This window comes from Scyliorhinus torazame, chromosome 16 (assembly GCF_047496885.1).
Source record: "Scyliorhinus torazame isolate Kashiwa2021f chromosome 16, sScyTor2.1, whole genome shotgun sequence".
Lineage (NCBI taxonomy): Eukaryota > Metazoa > Chordata > Chondrichthyes > Carcharhiniformes > Scyliorhinidae > Scyliorhinus > Scyliorhinus torazame.
The window spans coordinates 58,172,561-58,192,569 of record NC_092722.1 but is presented as its reverse complement, the minus strand read 5'-3'; the positions used below and the strand labels follow the sequence as shown (position 1 = coordinate 58,192,569).

The 20,009-nt window shown below is 49.7% G+C and overlaps 1 protein-coding gene across 5 annotated transcripts in view; it reads left to right on the top strand.

The window, feature by feature from the left end:
* Positions 1-20,009, top strand: part of ece1 (endothelin converting enzyme 1) — a 560,453-nt gene that overhangs the window by 504,327 nt on the left and 36,117 nt on the right. For all 5 annotated transcript variants that reach the window (XM_072478544.1, XM_072478542.1, XM_072478545.1 and 2 more), the window contains 3 exons: positions 235-338; positions 2,375-2,485; positions 7,590-7,657. In XM_072478544.1, the coding sequence (XP_072334645.1) occupies positions 235-338; positions 2,375-2,485; positions 7,590-7,657 (283 nt within the window). The remainder of the gene's footprint in view (positions 1-234; positions 339-2,374; positions 2,486-7,589; positions 7,658-20,009) is intronic.

Genomic DNA, 20,009 nt, shown 5'->3' with positions numbered 1-20,009 from the left:
TAAGAGTTTCAAAAGGAACTGGAACGGAGATAAAGCCCAGCTACCAGCTGATGGAAGTATGGATAGTGGGAGTTAGTAAAGCACCGCACTGCTCCATGAGCTAACCTGTGGGTCTCCATTCCTCTAGTTGTGATGAACAAGAATTTCAGTGTCCCGTATTGCAGTGTTGAGATTGCTGGTTATTAGAGAGGAGTTGAGCAGTTTGACGAGTGAGCGTTGTTTTCTTTCACACAGTATGAAGTCGTTCCTGATCTCTACTTCCAAAATATGCTGCAGTTCTACAACTTCTCTGCCCGCATAACAGCAGATCAGTTACGGAAACCTCCCAACAAGGAACAGTGAGTATTTCTTAGAGAACGATAGGTTAACAGTTATGCCAATGAGATGGTGATGCGTGCTAACGATGTAACAGTGACAACAATGGTCTTGTGCCAGAAATTGGGAAGAGAAGGTGGAATAGTCTATTGTAAAGAGAGAGGTTTACTGTTGCACGGTGTTTAGCACTGCTGCCTCACAGCGCCAGGGAACCGGATTGAATTCTGGTCTTGGGTGACTGTGTGGAGTTTGCACGTTCTCCCAGTGTCGCCGTGGATTTCCTCCAGGTGCTCCGGTTTCCTCCCACAGTCCAAAGATGTGCAGGATAGGTGGATTGGCCATGTTAAAACTTCCCCTTAGTGTCCAAAAGTTAGGTGGGGTTACTGGGTTCCGCGGGTAGAGCGGAAGAGTGGGTCTAGATGGGGTACTCTTTCAGAGGTTCGGTGCAGACTCGATGGGCCGAATGGTCTCCTGCTGCACTGTAGGAATTCTATGGATACTTACCAAGAAGTTATCAACGTGAAGGAAGGAGTTTTTGAACAACCGGAATTGGATTTAAACGCCCGCTGGTAGTGGGGAACCTCCCAAATCCAGAAGAAGCCACGAGTTACCCAAAGAAAAATCCAAATCTCATTCGAAGTGGAAACCAAACCACAAACCATTTCTCACCGTTGCAGCTTTATTTAACAGTTCTCCAGCCTGTTGGCAGAGGCCTGGGCTGGTGTTTTGGTCCCATCGGAGCCAGCTGCCCGCCTGAAGTGTGGTGATGGTGGTGGGGGAGGGGGAGGGGTGCGCGTCAGTCGGTGAGAGCTGGTGCACTGTGGGGTGTACGGGCATGATTGCCCAGTGCTCAATGATTGTTGACATGGTTCAGCGGGAGTCACCAGTTGGTGATCTGCTTTCGGACGGTTGCACCTCATGTATAATAAGCAAATTAGCAGGGGTTTGCAGAGCAAATAACCCCCCCTCCCCCCGGCCCTGGTATAGACTCCCACCTCCAGGCACTGGAACTGCCCTGGTACAGCCGAGGGGGGGTTAGAACCTGCCCTGTCTATTGAAGCTCAGCTTCCCTGATTTAACTGTGGCATGAAAGGCTCAATCCCAAGTGACTGCACTCCTAACACTTCCCATCTGTAACATCGGTAGGACTGATTCTCTGTTAGGAGACTCAAGGAAGTTAGCCGGGAATTGCTGTCAGTGGGTAACTCTCACCGTTGAGTCTGCGATCATTGGTTCAAACCCCAATTCAAGACGTGAGCACAAAGTCTAGGCTGACAGCAGCAGTGCAGTACCGAGGGAGTGCTGCACCTTCAGAAGCCCTGCACCCGCCCCCAACCCCCTGCCTCAAGAAGAAATAAAAGACCCCATAGCATAATTTCACTAAAATAAGGAGGCAGGGGATTATCACCCAGTGCCCTGATCAATATTCATCTTTCTATCAGCATCACTAAAAACATATTATCTGGTCATTATCACATTGTTGTTTGTGGGATCTTGCTGTGCACGAATTGTTGGTCATGCTTCCCACTTCAAAAAGTATTCCATTGGCTGTAAAGCGCTTTGGGACACCCTGGGGCGGGGGGGGGGGGGAGGTTGTATACAAATTCAGCAACCTTGCCTCGGGCTATCTGCTGTGGGCTCTATCCGTACTGGACTGGAGGAGCCTGTGCTGAGGGACTGGACGAGACTGATGTTTGAGAGCCTGAGCTCTGCATCACCCTGAAGGCAAGTAGGAGTTCTGCAGAGTCAGTCCTTCTCCAAGCCTGAGTTTACTGAACTGCCGGGATTTAGACTGTGTTCGCTGCTCCCCCTAGTGGCTGAATAAAATTGATGCCGACAGCAGCCGTGACCTGTCGGCGTACTACTGACTGGACAGCTTTCGTTTTCACCAGTTCCACTTCTCTCTTTTCCCCCATCCCTTCTTTAATTTGACTTTGACTCTAACCATTAACCCTCACTGAAGGCTCACACCCAAAGAGGGACCGATCGACCTCGAACTCTGCTGCCAGTTTTGTATCCAATTTTCCATGATGTTAATTGTGACACTTTCTCCCAACAGGTGGAGTATGACCCCCCCAGCAGTTAATGCGTACTACTCCCCTACAAAGAATGAGATTGTGTTCCCTGCTGGCATTCTTCAGGCTCCATTCTACGCCAGGGATTTCCCAAAGTAAGTTTGAGGCGAATGAGGTTGTGTTTTGGTGGGAAAGCCATCAAGCCCACAACCCACTCACCGATTACACAGGGGGCTATTCGAGCGGGTGCCGCCCGGAAGCTCAGTCAGAGAAAGGAGCAGAAAGAGGTTTGAGAGGGAATTCCAGGGGCTTGGGATCAAGGCAGCCGAAGGCATGGCCGCCAACGGCAGACCGATTAAGATCAGAGATTCTCAAGCGACCAGGATGAGCGCGGATATTTCGGTGGTGCCGCCTTCGGGGTGGAGGGGTTTGCCCAGCCCTGGGGAGCGGCCAGGCCAATGGAGGGATTTGAAAACCAGGATGAGAATTTGTAAAGTCAAGAACAAGGGCAGCTTGAGGTAAGAGGGAAAGTTTGAAGATTTGGGCCTGTCCTGTGAGGTGACCAAGGCGGAGTTGACTGAGTTTTGAAGAGGGGTCGATTTACACCTCCCAAGGGCATGAGGAGTTTGAAAGCGAAGACCTATCATTTTAATGTTGGGTAGTAAGTAGGGAATTAGGGCAGGTTTGCTCCTGACAAAGGAAGTAATAATGAGTTGCCAGCACCAGTAACTGAGGCAACAATACATTTTTTTTAATACATTTTTTTTAAAGACGTCACTGTGGCACAGTGGTGAGCACTGCTGACTCACAGCACCGAGGACCCGTGTTCAGTCCCGGCTCTGGGTCGCTGTCCATGTGGAGTTTGCACGTTCTCCCTGTGCCTGCTTGGGTTTCATCCCCACATCCCAAAGGTGTGGCAGGGTAGTTTGATTGGCCACGCTAAATTGCCCCATTAGTGAAAATAAATAATAAAATAAAATAAAACTGAGGCAACAGTGTAAACCACTAAAGAGCCGCATGTTAATCAGATTCACGCTGGTCGATGAAGTTAAAACTAAGACACAGCTGCTTTGCTGGGGAGAGTTCACTGACATTGTTCACAGTCCACGTTACTCCACCCCCCCCAACCCAGTGTCCCAGCTATCCCCGTTTGTTGCTGTACAAAGACCCATCACATGTTTAAGAAAGTAATTGCCATTAACCTTAACAATGTAATTAATAAGATATTGGCAACACATTCAGGACAGCAGAGATCGTGGAGACTGAGTCAGAAATCTGTTGACCTTTCCCCATTCCCAAAACCTCATATTTTCCCGTCATGGGACGTGACGTTCCTGGCCTGACGAGTGGGGGCCCTGATGATGAACGGTCAGCCCATCTCCTCTCCCCAGCACGGTTTAGTTTTGAAATGAGTGGATTGCGACTGAACTGTGCTCTCGCATTGCTTCATCAGGGCCCTGAATGTGGCTTTAACACCTGGGGCCTGCAGGGGTCTGTCCTCTTGCTGCCTGGGGATAGGGCTGGCTGATTGGGTGCGGAGCAATGTTCCCACTAAGCCGCGCAAGATTGCTCAGCTGCCCAAAGGTAGCACGCAGGCCACGCTCAATGATAAATACCCTATGTGCACAACCATGCAAAAAAGATTAAAAGGACTGCTCGTTGAAAAGGCCTAGCACAACGATATTTCAACATTGGCACGGGGGATTTAGGGCGTTTGGGAATTGAATTTCAATTTTGATGAATACGCAGTGCTGGGAAAGCAAATAAACACTGGAATTAAAGACTAAATGGGACTTGATTTAGTCGTGTCCTGTGAACTGGGAGCCTATGACTATCAGTGGAATAGGATTGAGCTCTTTTCCAGAGGAGTGACCAGAGAGAGAGAGCTTTGTGAAGTAGTCTGTTTTGGCTAGATGCAATGATGCTTCCATTTGTAACCGAGACCAGGGATTCTGGGTGCGATCTAACCCCCAAAAACCAGATCAGGGATTGTGGGTGTGATCTAACCCCCCAAAAAACAGAGTCTGTTCTGGGCGGGACCCCTTGTGGGCGGGATCAAGACCACAAAGCCTCTCGTGAGATTTACCAGCCTGGCTCGCCATTAGATCGTGTGCATAATCATTTTTAAAAATATTTTTGTTTATATATAAATTTAGAATACCCAATTCATTTTTTTCCAATTAAGGGACAATTTAGCGTGTTCAATTCACCTACCCTGCACATCTTTGGGTTGTGGGGGCGAAACCCATGCAGACACGGGGAGAATGTGCAAACCCCACACGGACAATGACCCAGAGCCGGGATCGAACCTGGGACCTCGGCGCCGTGATGCTGCGGTGCTAACCACTGCGCCACCGTGCTGCCCTTCGTGTGCATAATCATAAATTTAACAGGAAGCTTCCTTATCCACTGAATGATTGGAATGTGAACCTTGTTGCCACATGGAGTAGTTGAGGTGAGAAGTGTTAGTAGGTGTTAAGGGGAAGCTCAGTGAGGACCGAAGGAAGAGTGGATCATGTTGCTAGGAGGCCATGTACAGCATTATAAGCCTGGGCTGAATGGCTCGTTTCTGCGCTTTCTAATTTAACTTCCGTCTTCTTGGCCTGCAGAAGGCAGGAGGAGGATTTGAGGTGCATGAAGACAGATCACCAAGGGCAATTAGGGGGGCCGTCAAATGCTGGCCGAGCCAGTGACACCCACATCCCACCAATGAATTTTAAAAAATATTGCCGAACCATGCAATGAAAAGAGAATAGGAATTTGGGAAATCTGGTGTGCAGAATAAATTTACAGGATGTGACACTGAGCCTGTACAGGGCACTGGCGTACTGTGTACAGGAACGACTAAGGTTCTGGCTTGAGGTCAAAATCATTCAACCAAGGCTCACATCAACAGTTTTATTGGCTGGGCCCCACTAAAGGGTTGGTTAACAAGCGTGCAACTCTGAGAGTCTCGAACCACTGATAAACGCCTTTTCGCAAGGCCTTGTAATAAATGTTAGGCGAGAGTGAAGAAGTCAAATTTCATGAATATGTTGCCAAAAAGTGGAGAGATTCTAGGCAGGCTGTGCTTTCATCAAACCTGGCACTGCATTCCTTTAATGTGGGAATGCAGAGCGGAGCTCGCTTGTCACCAACACATTTATCCCAGTATTCGCTGTAAATGTGGAGCATTTATGTGAAACTAATTAAATCAAAGTCACAGGAAACAAAGCAGCTGGCAACAAGCACTCTGCTTCTAAATGCTCGCTGGAATTCCAATGCAAATCCCGGTGAGGACAGAAGTAGAAGTGCATAAGTTTGGAATTTAAATAACAGATTTCTCTCCGGATCGCAACTGGAGTCTTTATTAATGTCTTCCTCCCTAGCTGGGAAGGTGTCCCAGGACGTAACTGTACCCAGAGCCCTGGTGAAAATACACACAGGATATCAGATATTGAAAGCAGGAGGCAGTACTCCAAGCCTGCAGCGTAACCAATCTGCATGGGGTCTACGACAGGGTTATTCCAAAACTCGCGGGACAGGCAGAGAGTCCTCCCAAACCCAGGTCTCTGTGAAATGAAGGAGGTTCAGCGCGTGGTCACTGCGGCTATGCTCCCCTGTGAATGATCATAGAATCAAAAAAAAATTGCCACATAGAGGGAGGCCATTTGGTCCCTCCACGCTTGTGCTATCCAACCGAATCCCAGTTTCCAGCTCTTGGTCCACAGCCTGATGGGTCACAGGACTTCAAGTGTCCGCTTGCATGCCATAAATCAAAAACCCAGGCTATTCTTCAATTACTGAAGAAAGCCATACACATTTGTGCAGGCACAGGCTATTTTCGCAACACTGAAGTTTCAGAAAGTTTGAAAGCTGAAGGTCTACATTTTCTTTGCAAAATGCTCTCCGTGTGTATCGATTTAATTCCAATCCTTTACCAACTTTATTCGATAAACTGTTTTGATTGAATTCCGCCACTTGCCTACCAGAAATTTCTGAAATGAACATCTAATCAATCCAAAACCTGCTTTAGCTAATAAATCAATATGATCAAATGGCCCAAATGTGTCGAATTCAATAGTCCCAGATATATGACCCTGTTGGACAAAGCTTTTGTTCCAGTCTGAAGTGAAAAAAATCCTTGAGATTCTATTCTTCATAATGCCGTAGCAAATATCTGATTTTCCCCCCACCCCCCGCCCCCGCCTCAGGTAATATCCCCTAAGAGATCATTGACGAGCATGGATTTCCATTGGATTGTGTTTAGCAATGTACCACAGTAGTTTGCCGTTGCCTCCCACAATATGGCTGGCCAGGAAAACTCTCCCACTCCTATCGCCTGCCATCAGGCATATCGGAACGATTTACAGTCTGATAATCCACTTGTTTGGTCGCATTAGGAAGCATGACCCTCATGTCCTGGAGTGGGACGTGAACCTGGAGCCTCTGGTCCAGAGGTAGGGACGTTACCCACTGCATCACAAGAGACAACTGATCATTAGGTCCCTTATTTCAAACACTTTTTGTAATGCTCTAGGGTAATCTCAAGTACTACTCTCAATATTAAGCTGCTCTTACTCAAGTATTAGTACTTTCCCATTGTAAATGTGTAAACCCATGTATGGTAATAACTGTAATTATCTTGGGGATTTAGCTTTCCAACTTTCTTTCCAAGTGATCCGTCATGACTCGCGTATCTCCCTCTCTTTCTCCCTTCTCTCCCTCGAGGGGCATTAACCTTCAGGGAAATGCTCACGACCTCTCTCTCTCTCTTCTTCCCCCCCCCCCCACCCATACAAACACATAACAATCCACGTGCACTGACGTATTTGAGTCTCGCAATTGTCACACATGCCGCGACTCTGTTGTGTGCGAATTCTATGGCAATAAATCCAAGTGATGAACTTCTCTCTTCCCGCTGGGCCATGTAAACCATTTGTTATCCAGAAATCTAGCTTCCACTTCCAATGTTTACTCCAATTCATTCTGTTCCCAAGGCCTCCGAACTGCAGAATCGATCCCTCTACCCCTTCTCGAACATCCCACCCACTCAGACGTTCAGATTTTAAAAAACAAACCTTATACAAAGGTTGTTAAATGATCCCATCCGCTTTGCTGCGCTGTTCATTGGATGGTTTGCCGTGCCTTGGGCCTTGCTGTTTTATGAGTATAAAAATGGGAACGTTTATAAACAGCCCGTGGGCAGGGGAAGCTTCAGCCAGTGATACCAGGCGATGAGTCTCAGAATCTTAACAAGAATTATTTTTCTTTTAACAGGGCTTTAAATTTTGGAGGAATTGGAGTGGTTATGGGCCATGAGTTAACACACGCGTTTGATGATCAAGGTATGGAGGTTTTAACTTGTGTTTAATGTTGTGTTGGGATCTCTCCCAGGTGGTGATTTTGGTGGGGGTGGGGGTGGGGGGGGGGGGGGGGGGGGGGGGGGGACTGAGACCAACATCTCTTTCGTACAGTATATCTGCTATACTCGTATACATCTCGGGAGAGCCAACTTTCCTCCAAGGCTGGAACTTTCTCGATTCACCAGATAACAGTACCACAGGAGTCCAACAATGGTGGCTGCTCACACACTATGCGCATGTTCCCTCAAAACAGGTAGATTTGATATGATAGATTTAACGGTGTTTAAGGAGATTGAAGAGTTTGAGAGACTCGACAGAGAGAAACAGTTGCCTGTGGTGGGGACATCCTTCAGAAAGAGGAGCACTTGGCCGTCATAACATTCAAGGCTATGGGCCAAATGCTGGCAAATGGGATTACATAGGCAGGTCAGGTGTCTTTCAGCGTTGGTGCAGACTCGATGGGCTGAAGGGCCTCTTTTGCACTGATTTATTCTGTGGTACTGTAATTCTGTGATTCTAAAGGGTATATAATCTTCCAATTGGACCAAGGCTATTCATGGGGTGATGTTAGGAGCCATCTATTCATACAAAATATAATGGAAATCTGGAGCACTTCCTCTACACAAATCCTTCCTACCCTCATGGGTTTTTGTTATTGAGGGTAATTTTATTTTATTTTAGAAATATTTTTATTCAAATTTTTACCTATTTTCAACAAAAACTATTTACAGAAAAAAGAAAAACAAAGAACACACAAATAAACATCTTACAACTACATCACAAATTCCCCCAATATACAACCCCCCCCCCCCCCCCCCATTAAGCAATAATAAACACAGTAGAAAACACAAAGAACCCCCCCCCCCCCTCCTCCTCCACCCCCCCCCCCCCCTCCTCCTCCTCCTCTTCCCCCCCCCCCCCCGGGTTGCTGCTGCTGCTGACCACCTGGTGGGAGCTGCCGAAAGTGCGATTTAGCTCAGCATAGCCGCAACCGGAAGACATTATTGAGGGTAATAACAATGAAGGAACCAAGCCTCCTAAATGGAGTTCAGATGCAGATCCAAATTTAGCAAATTGAACGGTGGAACAGACTTGAGAGGCTGAATGGCCTTTTGCTCCTTTTCTCCCATCTTTGCATCCACAAAATATATCATCCCAAGTCTAATTAATGCAGTGGAACATTGTGTCCCACACTAAACAGGAAGGTCACAGGTTTAGCCTTTGGAGCCAGATTCCAGCCAGAGCACTGCTGACAATCCAGTGACCCCTGCTGGTGAATGCATGTGCCTGCACGTTGGCTGGGACAGGAAGAGGTTTTCATTTTGTGTAAGGGGAGAAGGTCCCGACAGGCAGCTATGTAGCAATGATTGCAGCGAGCCAGAGTGGCAGCAAACTGCGCAGAGAATTAATAGTTTGCTGTCGCTTAACTGGTGACTTTGATCAGTGTTTGGTGAGCCTGACGGGTTCACTGTCACGGACCCCATGCGGGAACAGCTGGCCATGCACACAAGTCATGTGTCACAACTTGGAGATGTGTGAGAGGAACCAGAGGCTGGAACTTTACACAAGCTCAAATAGCTTCAGTTAAAATGAAGGCCAAGGGCACAAGGGGTGGGCCCTGCTCCAATAGGAACCAGAGTAGGCCATTCAACCCATCAAGCCTATTCCACCATTCAATACGATCATGGCTGATCATCCACGTCAATACCTTTTCCCCCACTATCCCTGTATCTCTTTATGTCATTGATATTGACAAACCCATCAACCTCTGCTTTAAACATTCTCTATGACTGAGCTTCCACAGCCCTGTGGGATCGAGAACTCCAAAGATTCACAAACCCTCTTGAGTGAAAAGATTTCTCCTCCTGTCGGTCCGAAGTGGCTTCCCCCTTATTTTGAAATTGTGCCCCCTGGTTCTGGACTCCCCAACCAAGGGAAACATCTGACCTGCCTCTCCCCTGCCTAACTCTGTAGGTTTCAATGCGATCACACCTCATTCTTCGAAGGTTTTGAGAATGCATGCTCGGTTTTCCCGATCTCTCTTCGCAGGACAGTCCCGACATCCCAGAAACAAGTCTGGTGAACCTTCGTGAACTCTCCCTCTACGGCAATTGTAATGTGTGTCTGAGAGAGAAATGTTTCATTTACATAAGGCATTTCATCATTTCACAATGTGCCAGAATGCTTTACAGGCAAGGAAATACTTCTGAAGTCTAGTTACTGTCCTAATGTAGGAAATGCAGCAATTTGGTGCACAGAATCCCATAAGCAACATGATGACCAGACAATCTGTTCGCAATGTCATTGAGGGGTAAATATTGGGCAGGACACTGGGGTGAATCCCGTGTTCTTTGAAATGCTGCCATGGGATCTTTCATGTCTGTCTGGGATTGTAGATGGGAGTTAATTTAATAATTCTTCCAAAAATGTAGTGCTCCCTCAATGCTGGGGTGTTAGCCTGAGGTATTAGATTATCTGTTCAAACCAAGCCTGCTAGATCTGTTCCTGGCATCAGTGGCATCGGTCACTCCTGTAAGTGTTCTGCACAGCTACCTTTTCATGGAGATGACACTACCTGTATGCAGGTGGACTGCTGGGAACCGGAACCAGATACTGGGTCAAATGTTGCCTTAGGTCAAGGGCAATCACTCTCACCTCACCTCTTGTTGAACTCCTTTGTTCATGTTGGCAGTGAGCAGGTGCAATTGTTAAACAAGTGCCACTTGATAGCGCTGTTGATGACTACTTCCATCACTTGATCGAGAGTAGACTATTGGGGCGGTAATTGGGCAGGTTGGATTTGTTCTGTTTTTTAGGTATCGAACAAACTTGGGCAATTTTCCACATTGTCAGGTAGATGCCAATGTTGTCGCTGTACTGGAACAGCTTGGCTAGGGGCCCGGCAAGTTCTGGAGCACAAGTATTCAGTGCTATTTCCGGAATGTTGTCAGGGCCCATAGCCTTTGCAGTATCCAGTGCCTTCAGCTGTTTCTTGATATCACATGTAGTGAATTGAATTGGCTGAAGACCGGCATCTGTGATGCTGGGGTCCTTGGGAGGAGGCTTGGATCATCCACTTGGTATTTCTGGCTGATGCTTCAGCCTTATCTTTTGCACTGATGCGCTAGGTTCCTCCATCACTGAGGATGGGGAAATTTGTGAAGCCTCCTCTTCCAGTGAGTTCTTTAATTGTCCACCACCATTCATGGCTGGATGTGGCAAGACTGCAGAGCTAAGATCTAATCAGTTGGTTGTGGACCACACTCTGGGTGAAGACATTTCTCCTCATCTCTGTCCTAAATGGTCTACCCTGTATGCTCAGACTGTGTCCCCTGGTTGAGGACACCCCCACCATCGGGAACATCCTTCCTGCATCCACCCTGTCTGACCCTGTTAGGATTTTATAGATTCCTATGAGATCTTCTCCTCATTCTGCTGAACCTGATCCCTAGATTGGTGGTAATGCTGAGTGGAGGATATGTCGGGCCGTGAGGTTGCAGATTGTGGTTGTGTACCAGTCTGCTTCTGCTATTGGCCCACAGCGCCTCATAGACGCCCTGTTTTGAGGTGCTAGATCTGTTGGAAGTCTATCCCGTTTAGCACGGTGATAGTGCCACACAACACGATGGAAGGTATCCTCAGTGTGAAGGCAGGACCTAGTCGTCACAAGGGCTGTGCTGTGGTCACTCCTACTGATGCTGTCATGGACAGATGCATCTGCGGCAGGCAGGTTGATGAGGATGAGGCCAAGTATGTTTTTCCCCTTGGGTCAGAATGGAGGAGAGTTTGTGCAGGGGGTCGGGATTGAAAGCACTAGCAACAGCGCCGCTCCCGATAGCCCCGGGGAAATATTCGGGGAGTCCGGTAATAATTGCTTCATTGAGAATTTGGAGGCAGTTTCGCCAACACTTCAGGTTGGGGGAAGGGTGAAGGGAAATGCCGATTCGGGGGAACCACAGATTTGAGCCAGGGAGGTGGGATGGAAATTTTCGGAAATGGGAAGAAAGGGGATTAAGACACTAAAAGATTTGTTTCTTAGGGGTCGGTTTGCAGGATTGAAGGAGCTGGAAGCGAAGTATGGGCTGGAATAGGGGGAAATGTTTAGATACATGCAGGTTCGGGATTTTGCCAGAAAGGAGATACAGAGCTTCCCAGCGGAGCCGGCCTCCACATTGCTGGAGGAGGTGCTGACGACAGGGGGACTGGAGAAGGGGGTAATGTCAGCGGTTTACAGAGCTATTTTGGAAGAGGAGAAAGTACAACTGGAAGGGATCAAAGCAAAGTGGGAGGAAGAGTTGAGAGAGGATATGGAGGAGGGGTTCTGGTGTGAGGTGCTCCGGAGAGTGAATGCCTCCACCTCGTGCGCGAGGTTGGGGCTGATACAGCTGAAGGTGGTATACAGAGCACACGTCACGAGGGCGAGGATGAGCCAATTCTTTGAAGGTGTAGAAGATGTGTGTGAATGTTGCGGGGGGGGCCTAATCACATTCATATGTTTTGGTCCTGTCCAAAGCTAGAGGATTACTGGAAGGAGGTATTTGAGGTAATTTCTAAAGGGGTGCACGTGAAACTGGACCCGGGCCCCCGGGAGGCCATATTCGGGGTGTCGGACCAGCCAGGGTTGAAACTGGTGCGGAGGCAGATGCTGTAGCCTTCGCCTCGTTGATTGCCCAAAGGCGGATCCTGATGGGATGGAGAGCAACCTCCCCACCCTGTGACCTGGCGTGGCGGGGGGACCTGTTGGCATTCTTGACTCTTGAGAAGGTTAAGTTTGAACTGAGGGGAAGGATGGAGGGGTTCTACAATTCATGGTCATTATTCATCATGCACTTTCAAGAACTGGAGAACATCGAACATTAGTTGGGGCGTGTGGGTGGGAGGGTTGGGGGGAGGGGGGCTGTGTGTGTTAATGGCGACTATGGGTGATCCATAATTCCTTTTTGTCATTTGTTTGTGTGAACATGCAGGCTAATGTTTGGGGTTTGGTGGGAGGATGGGATTGTTGTTATTGTTATGGGGATTAACATATTTGTCACTGATTATTGTTTATTGTTGGTGGGTGTAAATTTGGGAGAAAATGTGAAAAAGGGGGAGAATAAAAAAATATTAAATTTTTTTTTTTAAGTATGTTTTTCCCTCTTGGTTCCCTCACCACCTGCTGCAGTCCCAGTCTAGCAGCTATGTTCTTTAGGACACAGCCAACTCCATCAGCAGTGGTAATTATCTTTCATTGCCTTTCGAGTCCTGGTTCAAACATCCTGGGCGGGATTCTCCGCAATCGGCGTGATGTCCGCCGACCAGCGCCAAAAATGGCGTGAATAGGTCCGGCATCGCGCCGCCCCAAAGGTGCGGAATTCTCCGCATCTTGAGGGGCCGAGCCCTCACCTTAAGGGGCTAGGCCCGCGCCGGACTGATTTCCGCCCCGCCAACTGGCGGGAAAGGCCTTTGGTGCCCCGCCAGCTGGCGCGGAAATGACTTTGCCAGGCGGCGCATGTGCGGGAGCGTCAGCGGCCACTCACGGCATCCCCACGCATGCGCAGTGGAGGGGGTCTCTTCCGCCTCCGCCATAGTGGAGACCATGGCGAAGGCGGAAGGAAAAGAGTGCCCCCACGGCACAGCCCCGCCCGCGGATCGGTGGGCCCCGATTGCGGGCCAGGCCACCGCGGGGGCACCCCCCGGGGCCAGATCGCCCCGCGCCCCCCCCCCAGGACCCCGGAGCCCACCCACGCCGCCTTGTCCCGCCGTTCGAAAGGTGGTTCAATCCATGCCAGCTGGCGTGGGTTGACAGCGGCGGGCCTTCGGCCCATCGCGGATCGGAGAATCGGCGGGGGATTTCCGCCGACCGGCGCGGCGCGATTCCCGCCCCCGCCGAATCTCCGGTGGCGGAGAATTCGGGACACGGCGGGGGCGGGATTCACGCCGACCCCCGACGATTCTCCGACCCGGTGGGGGATCGGAGAATTGTGCCCCCTGTTTGGAATCTGACTGTACTTGACTGGTGGGCCACCTCCTGAATTTTCCCCCTTTAAACCAAACCTTAACTAAACTCATAAATAGACCCTTCCCATGGGAAAGTGGTCAAGCAATCCCCCAAAACATGACAAGCTGTTGAAACAAAACCAAAACTTTACTTGCATTATTGTGGACCAAATAATATTTGAACATTTTTCCTTTGATTAAAATTTGATTTGCGTGACCAGAAATTTCAGTGCCTGAGAAAAATAATGGAAAAGGGGACTTGGAAATTGTTGTCGAGCAATGTAATTTTTTTTGAAAAATATTTTTATCGGCATTTTGCACTTATTATCTAAACTCTGCTGAATAGTACAGAAACAGCCATAATCATAGTAACAAGATCAGCAGAGTCATCACAGGCTGTCATCACATCCATGCCGGTGGTCCGTTCATCTTTGTTTAATTGCTAGGTTCTTCTGACTGATCATGCAGAATTTTCAAAACCGCATGGGTGGGATTCTCAAGTCCGCCAGCCGCCTTTTCCAGCATGGCGCGCCTCCCCGCCTGCAGAGGGATTCTCCAATCCCGCAGCCGGCCAATGGGGTTCCGCATCGTGGCCACCCCACACTGTCGAGAACCCATGGGCGTGGATGCACTGTCAATGGAGCGGAGGATTCCTGCTGATGGAGAGTTCCACTGCAGTTATTTTGCATGGATAGTTTTCTAACTACTCTCCTTATTTCTGTTTCCCACGTTCTATATCCTTTCAATTCTGATCAGCTCTAAGTAAAACAGCAACCATTCAATAAAGATCACCGTGTCAAGAAAAGTGTGACGGAAAACATCAGTGGCACAGTGGTTCACACTGCAGCCCCACAGCACTTTGGACCCGGTTCAATTCCAGCCATGGGTCACTGTCTGTGTGGAGTCTGAGTGGGTTTCCTGCGGGTGCACCGGTTTCCTCCCACAGTCCACAGATATGCAAGTTAGGTGCATTGCCATTGCTAAATTTCCCCTGGGTGTCCAAAGATGTGCAGGTTTGGTGGGGTTACGGTGATAGTGTGGGGGAGTGGCCCAGGGTCGGGTGCTCTTTCAGAGGGCCGGTGCCCACTCGATGGGCCGAATGACCTCTTTCTGCACTGGATGTATTCTATGGGTTCTATGTTAAAGAAAGTGTACACTTTACACAAAACCTGCTATATTATGGATGTAGAAAATAACCATGTCACTCTTTCAGTAAGGGATTTAACTAAATAGGAGCAAAATCCCATGGCGAGCATGTTTGGCATATGTTTCCCAGCGCTCACAGTGACAAGAAACACAAAGCTGTAGCTGGGTTAGATAGGAGGCCTCAGCATGGAACGCGTGGCCGAGGCCCCACATAGCCCCATTTTCTGCACCGAGGAACTCCGCTCACCGGCTCACCTCAGTGTCGCAAGAGATCGGGATTCCATTTTTTAATTTAGAGTACCCAATTCATTTCTTTTTTTTCCCAATTAAGGGGTAATTTAGCGTATTCAATCCACCTACCCTGCACATCTTTGGGTTGTGGGGGTGAAACCCACGCAAACATGGGGAGAATGTGCAAACTCCACATAGACAGTGACCCAGAGCCGGGATCGAACCTGGGAACCTCGGCGCTGTGAGGCAACAGGGCTAACCCACTGCGCCAACGTACTGCCCTGGGATTCCATTTTTAAATGGCGTCCCGATCTCTGGAGCCTCCCAAGTGATCCCCGACCGCCCCCTCCCCTCCCCAAACTTAAATGCACTGCAGGAGGGCCCCCACAGGAGGGCAGTGCCACTCGGGCATGATGGCACCAGCAGTGCCAGGGTATCACCCTAACCAAAGGGCATGCACCTGTGGGTGTCCCCGATCCCTTTGGAGATCCCCATGAGTGCCGTTCCATCTGGGCCTCATTTGTGGAGACCAGCATTGAACAGCGCTTACCCGAGGTCTCCGAGGCAAAGGGGATAGATCCCAACGCTTTGGGTACCTTGAGAAACTGCACATTAAAGTGAGACTAGCTGTCTCGCTTTAGTATGCAGATTTGCCAAAAAGTGATCATGCCCACAATGGCGGGATTTACATTGCAACGTCTCGCAAAATCGCGTTAGATCCTGTGAGCCGGGAAGATCCCGGGAGCAGGGTGTTCCGGCTTCTATCAGCCGCGAAGCGCCGCGGCGAGCTACCTTTCTGTCGCAGCGTGGGAGTTCGATCGCGCCCTCAGTGTCAAACTTTAGTGTGTAAATTTATGTGCAAAATACACAAAAGGGAAGGAAGGCAATCACTTCCTATTTAAACCATTAGAAAATACTTCTAATCAAGAGTCACACCTAACAAAATGGTATTAATAAGATTCTGACCACTAACGGCCCACACAGTCTCCTTAGTACAGTTAATCTGTAATTAACCTCCAAGGGCTAACCATATTGCAGCCATAGCTAAACACTTAAGTTAAACACATCCTTCACATTAGATTGTAGACATTCCAATCCCACTGTCCCATAAATCAAGAGACAAACTCCTAAAGATTGAGAGATTAAGTACAGAATTATGGACAGTTATTTTTCTCAAGCACAAACCAATATAGGTTGACAGTGGGTTTATTAGTGGCGTATTTAATCTCAGAAAGGTCAAGGCTCTTTGCAAAAATGATATTACTTCATCTGAAAATGCTTCACAATAAACGTATTTAAAAATCTTATCAGTTGTACATTTTGTCTCAACAGACAGAAGTGTCCCATTTATCAGCCGTTTATCTCTGTTGCAGGGAGTTAGTGACTGAAGTAGATTTCTGGGGGATGTGCCATTTTAGTTGGGAGCACTGCAACTAAAACTTTCCTAAAATTGGACGGAGTAATTACTGGCCATGCCTGTCCAGGCATGACAAACATATTTAGGGACTGCACAGGCACACTTTGCGCCCACATTGGCACCTAAACTCCGAAGAGGTGACTGCCAAAGAAACTGAAAGTGGGGCCTGACCAAGCAGATGTGCCGAAGGTGAGCAGCCAAGCTCAGCTAACTCGGTATAGAGCACGATACGGGTTCGGGACGTACGCTTTTTATGAGCTCAAGTATAAACCCTGTCATGATATTCAGATAAACATCATGGTGCAAACACACATACGCATTGATGGACAGATCAACGGACCAATCAAAACACACGCAACATCACAGCCAATCACAAGAAAGAGCGCACGCACTATAAAGCGGCGAACACCACAGTTCCCGCTCATTCCAGCAGGAGACAGCTCAAGGCACAGAGCTCACAGCAAGCCACTCAGACATACACCATGTGCTGAGTGCCTCTCCAAGATAGTGTTAGGGCTGGGTCCACAGGTTAAAGGGTAAAGAATGAACCACAGTCATAAGTTTACAGATGTTGTTATTGATAGTAATAAAACAGAGTTGTACCATCTGCAACCGTGTTGGTTCGTCTGCATAGCGGAACACCCAACACGACATAGTACCAGGCTTGGAACCCAGCAACTGTGAGACCTACCTGCACATCTTCAGGAATCTGCCATCCTGCGCCATGGACACCATCAGCCCGCCGCAGCCGCTCCAAATCGCTGGAAACCTCGGCGTCAACTGGAAGCTGTTTAAACAGCGCTTCCAGCTCTTCCTAGAAGCCACAGAAAGGGAGAATGCTTTGGACACTAGAAAAATCGCCCCCCTCCTCTCCACGGCAGGGCAACACGCCATCCACATCTACAACTCCCTGGTGTTCGCGGACGGTGAGGACAAGACGAAGGACAAGACGGTCCTTCTTAAACTCGAGCAGCACTTCAGCGTCGAGGTGAATGACAGCTTCGAGAGGTACTTCTTCCAGCAGCGCCTGCAGGGTAAGGATGAGCCTTTTCAATCTTTCCTGACACACCTCCGTATCCTCGCGCAGTCCTGCGGTTATGAGGCCACCTCCGATTCCATGATTCGGGACCAGATCGTTTTTGGGGTCACCTCGGGCACCCTACGCCAGCAGCCCCTCAAAATTAAGAGCCTCACCTTAGCCACCGCCATCGAGACCTGCGTCCTCCACGAGAACGCGACCAGCCGGTACTCCCAATTCCAGGTGGCCGAATCGGCACGGCAGGGATCCTACGAGGCCGAGCGGGTCCAGTCGATTGAGTTCCTCCCGGCCCGCGGCCCGTACGAGGGTGGCCATTTCGCGTGCTGTCCACGGCCTCCCGCGCTTGTACGTGCAAAAAGAGACGTCGACGCGCAGGCGCGCTCTACGCATGACTGAACTGCGCATGCGCGATGGCGCAACGAACGCCATGACGTCACGACGTGCGGCAACTGTGGATCCCCACATTTAAAGTGGCAATGTCCTGCAAAGAATCGACAATGCCTCCGCTGTGGCAAGATGGGCCTGCTGTCGAGCAGCTCAACCTGCCAATGCTCCCCAATTCCGACAGGCTCGCAGGGACGTGCGGGCCATTCAGCCTCCATACACCGAGTCATACCGTGACGATGTACAGACCGGTGATACCGACGACCGGGAAGCGTCGCGGTCATTGACAGGAACCGGATGTCCCCAAGCAGGACCCACCAGCCGATGCCAGTGAACAGCGTTAATCCGGGTGATGAATGGTGTGCCACCCTAACGGTCAGCCAATCACCAGTCACATTCCGCTTAGACACTGGTGCCTCCGCCAACCTTATAGCATGGTCAGCCTTCTATGCCTTGAAGGTCAGACCACTGATTCGGCCATCCCGTTGTAAGATGGTCGATTACAGAGGAAATGTTATCCCGGCCATGGGATCCTGCCAGCTCGAGGTGACACACAATGCATACACAGCCACACTGTCCTTTGAGATAGTTGGATTATCGGAGGACTCCCTGCTAGGCGCACAGGCATGCAAGGTTCTCCACTTCGTTCACACGCGGGTACACACTCTGTCTCCAGAAGGCACGTCCGACTTCCCAGATGCAGAATTTAGGGCACAGCTCCACTCGTTCCTCGCCCACAACCAGGAGGCTTTCGAGGGCATGGGCACACTGCCCTACACTTACAGAATACAGCTCAAACCGGACGCCACCGAGGTCATTCACACACCTCGTAGAGTCTCAGCACCACTCAAGGACCGCCTCAAGCAGCAGCTGCAGGATCTCCAGGACCAAGGAGTGCTTTCCCGGGTCACGGAGCCCATGCCATGGGTCAGCTCCATGGTGTGCATTAAAAAGCCCTCTGGCGAGCTCCGGATCTGCATCGACCCGAAAGACCTGAACAACAACATCATGAGGGAACACTACCCCATACCCAAACGGGAAGAGATCACGAGCGAAATGGCCCGGGCGAAAATTTTTACAAAGCTTGATGCCTCGAAGGGTTTTTGGCAGACCCAACTGGATCAGTCCAGCAGGAAGCTGTGCACCTTCAACACTCCTTTCAGCAGGTTCTTCTATAACAGAATGCCGTTTGGCATCATCTCGGCATCCGAGGTATTTCATAGAATCATGGAACAGATGATGGAGGGCATCGAAGGGGTGCGCGTCTATGTTGATGACGCCATCATCTGGTCCACCACACCACGGGAGCACATCAGTCGTCTCCAGCGTGTCTTTGCGCGGATACGAGAACACGGCCTGCGCCTCAACCGAGCCAAGTGTTCTTTTGGCCAAACTGAGCTAAAGTTTCTGGGGGACCACATTTCCCGGTCAGGATTGCGTCCGGATGCAGACAAAGTGAGCGCCATTACAGCCATGCCGCAGCCGGCAGACAAGAAGGCAGTGCTACGCTTTCTCGGGATGGTCAACTTCCTGGGGAAGTTCATTCCCAACCTTGCCTCCGACACAACGGCTCTTCGCCACCTAGTGAAGAAGACTACGGAGTTCCAGTGGCTGCCCGCACACCAGAAGGAATGGGAGGAGCTCAAGATCAAGCTCACCATCGCCCCGGTATTCGCGTTCTTCTACACCTCTCGAGATACGAAGATCTCGACTGATGCCAGCCAGTCCGGCATTGGGACGGTACTCCTGCAACGGGACAACACTGCATCATGGGCCCCGCTCGCCTATACCTTGCGGGCCATGACCCCCACAGAACAGCGCTATGCGCAGATTGAGAAGGAGTGCCTGGGTTTGTTAACCGGCATAGATAAGTTCCACGACTACGTGTATGGTCTCCCTCACTTGACCGCCCCCTGGTCAGCATCATACAAAAGGACCTGAATGAGATGACCCCTCGCCTCCAGCACATTCTGCTTAAGCTCCGGAGGTACGACTTCCAACTGGTCTACACCCCGGAAAAGGACCTCATCATCGCGGATGCCCTGTCCAGAGCAGTGAGCACACCGCCCGATTCGGAGGGGTTCGTCTGTCAGGTCGAAGCGCATGTGGCCTTCACATCGGCCAATCTGCCAGCTAAT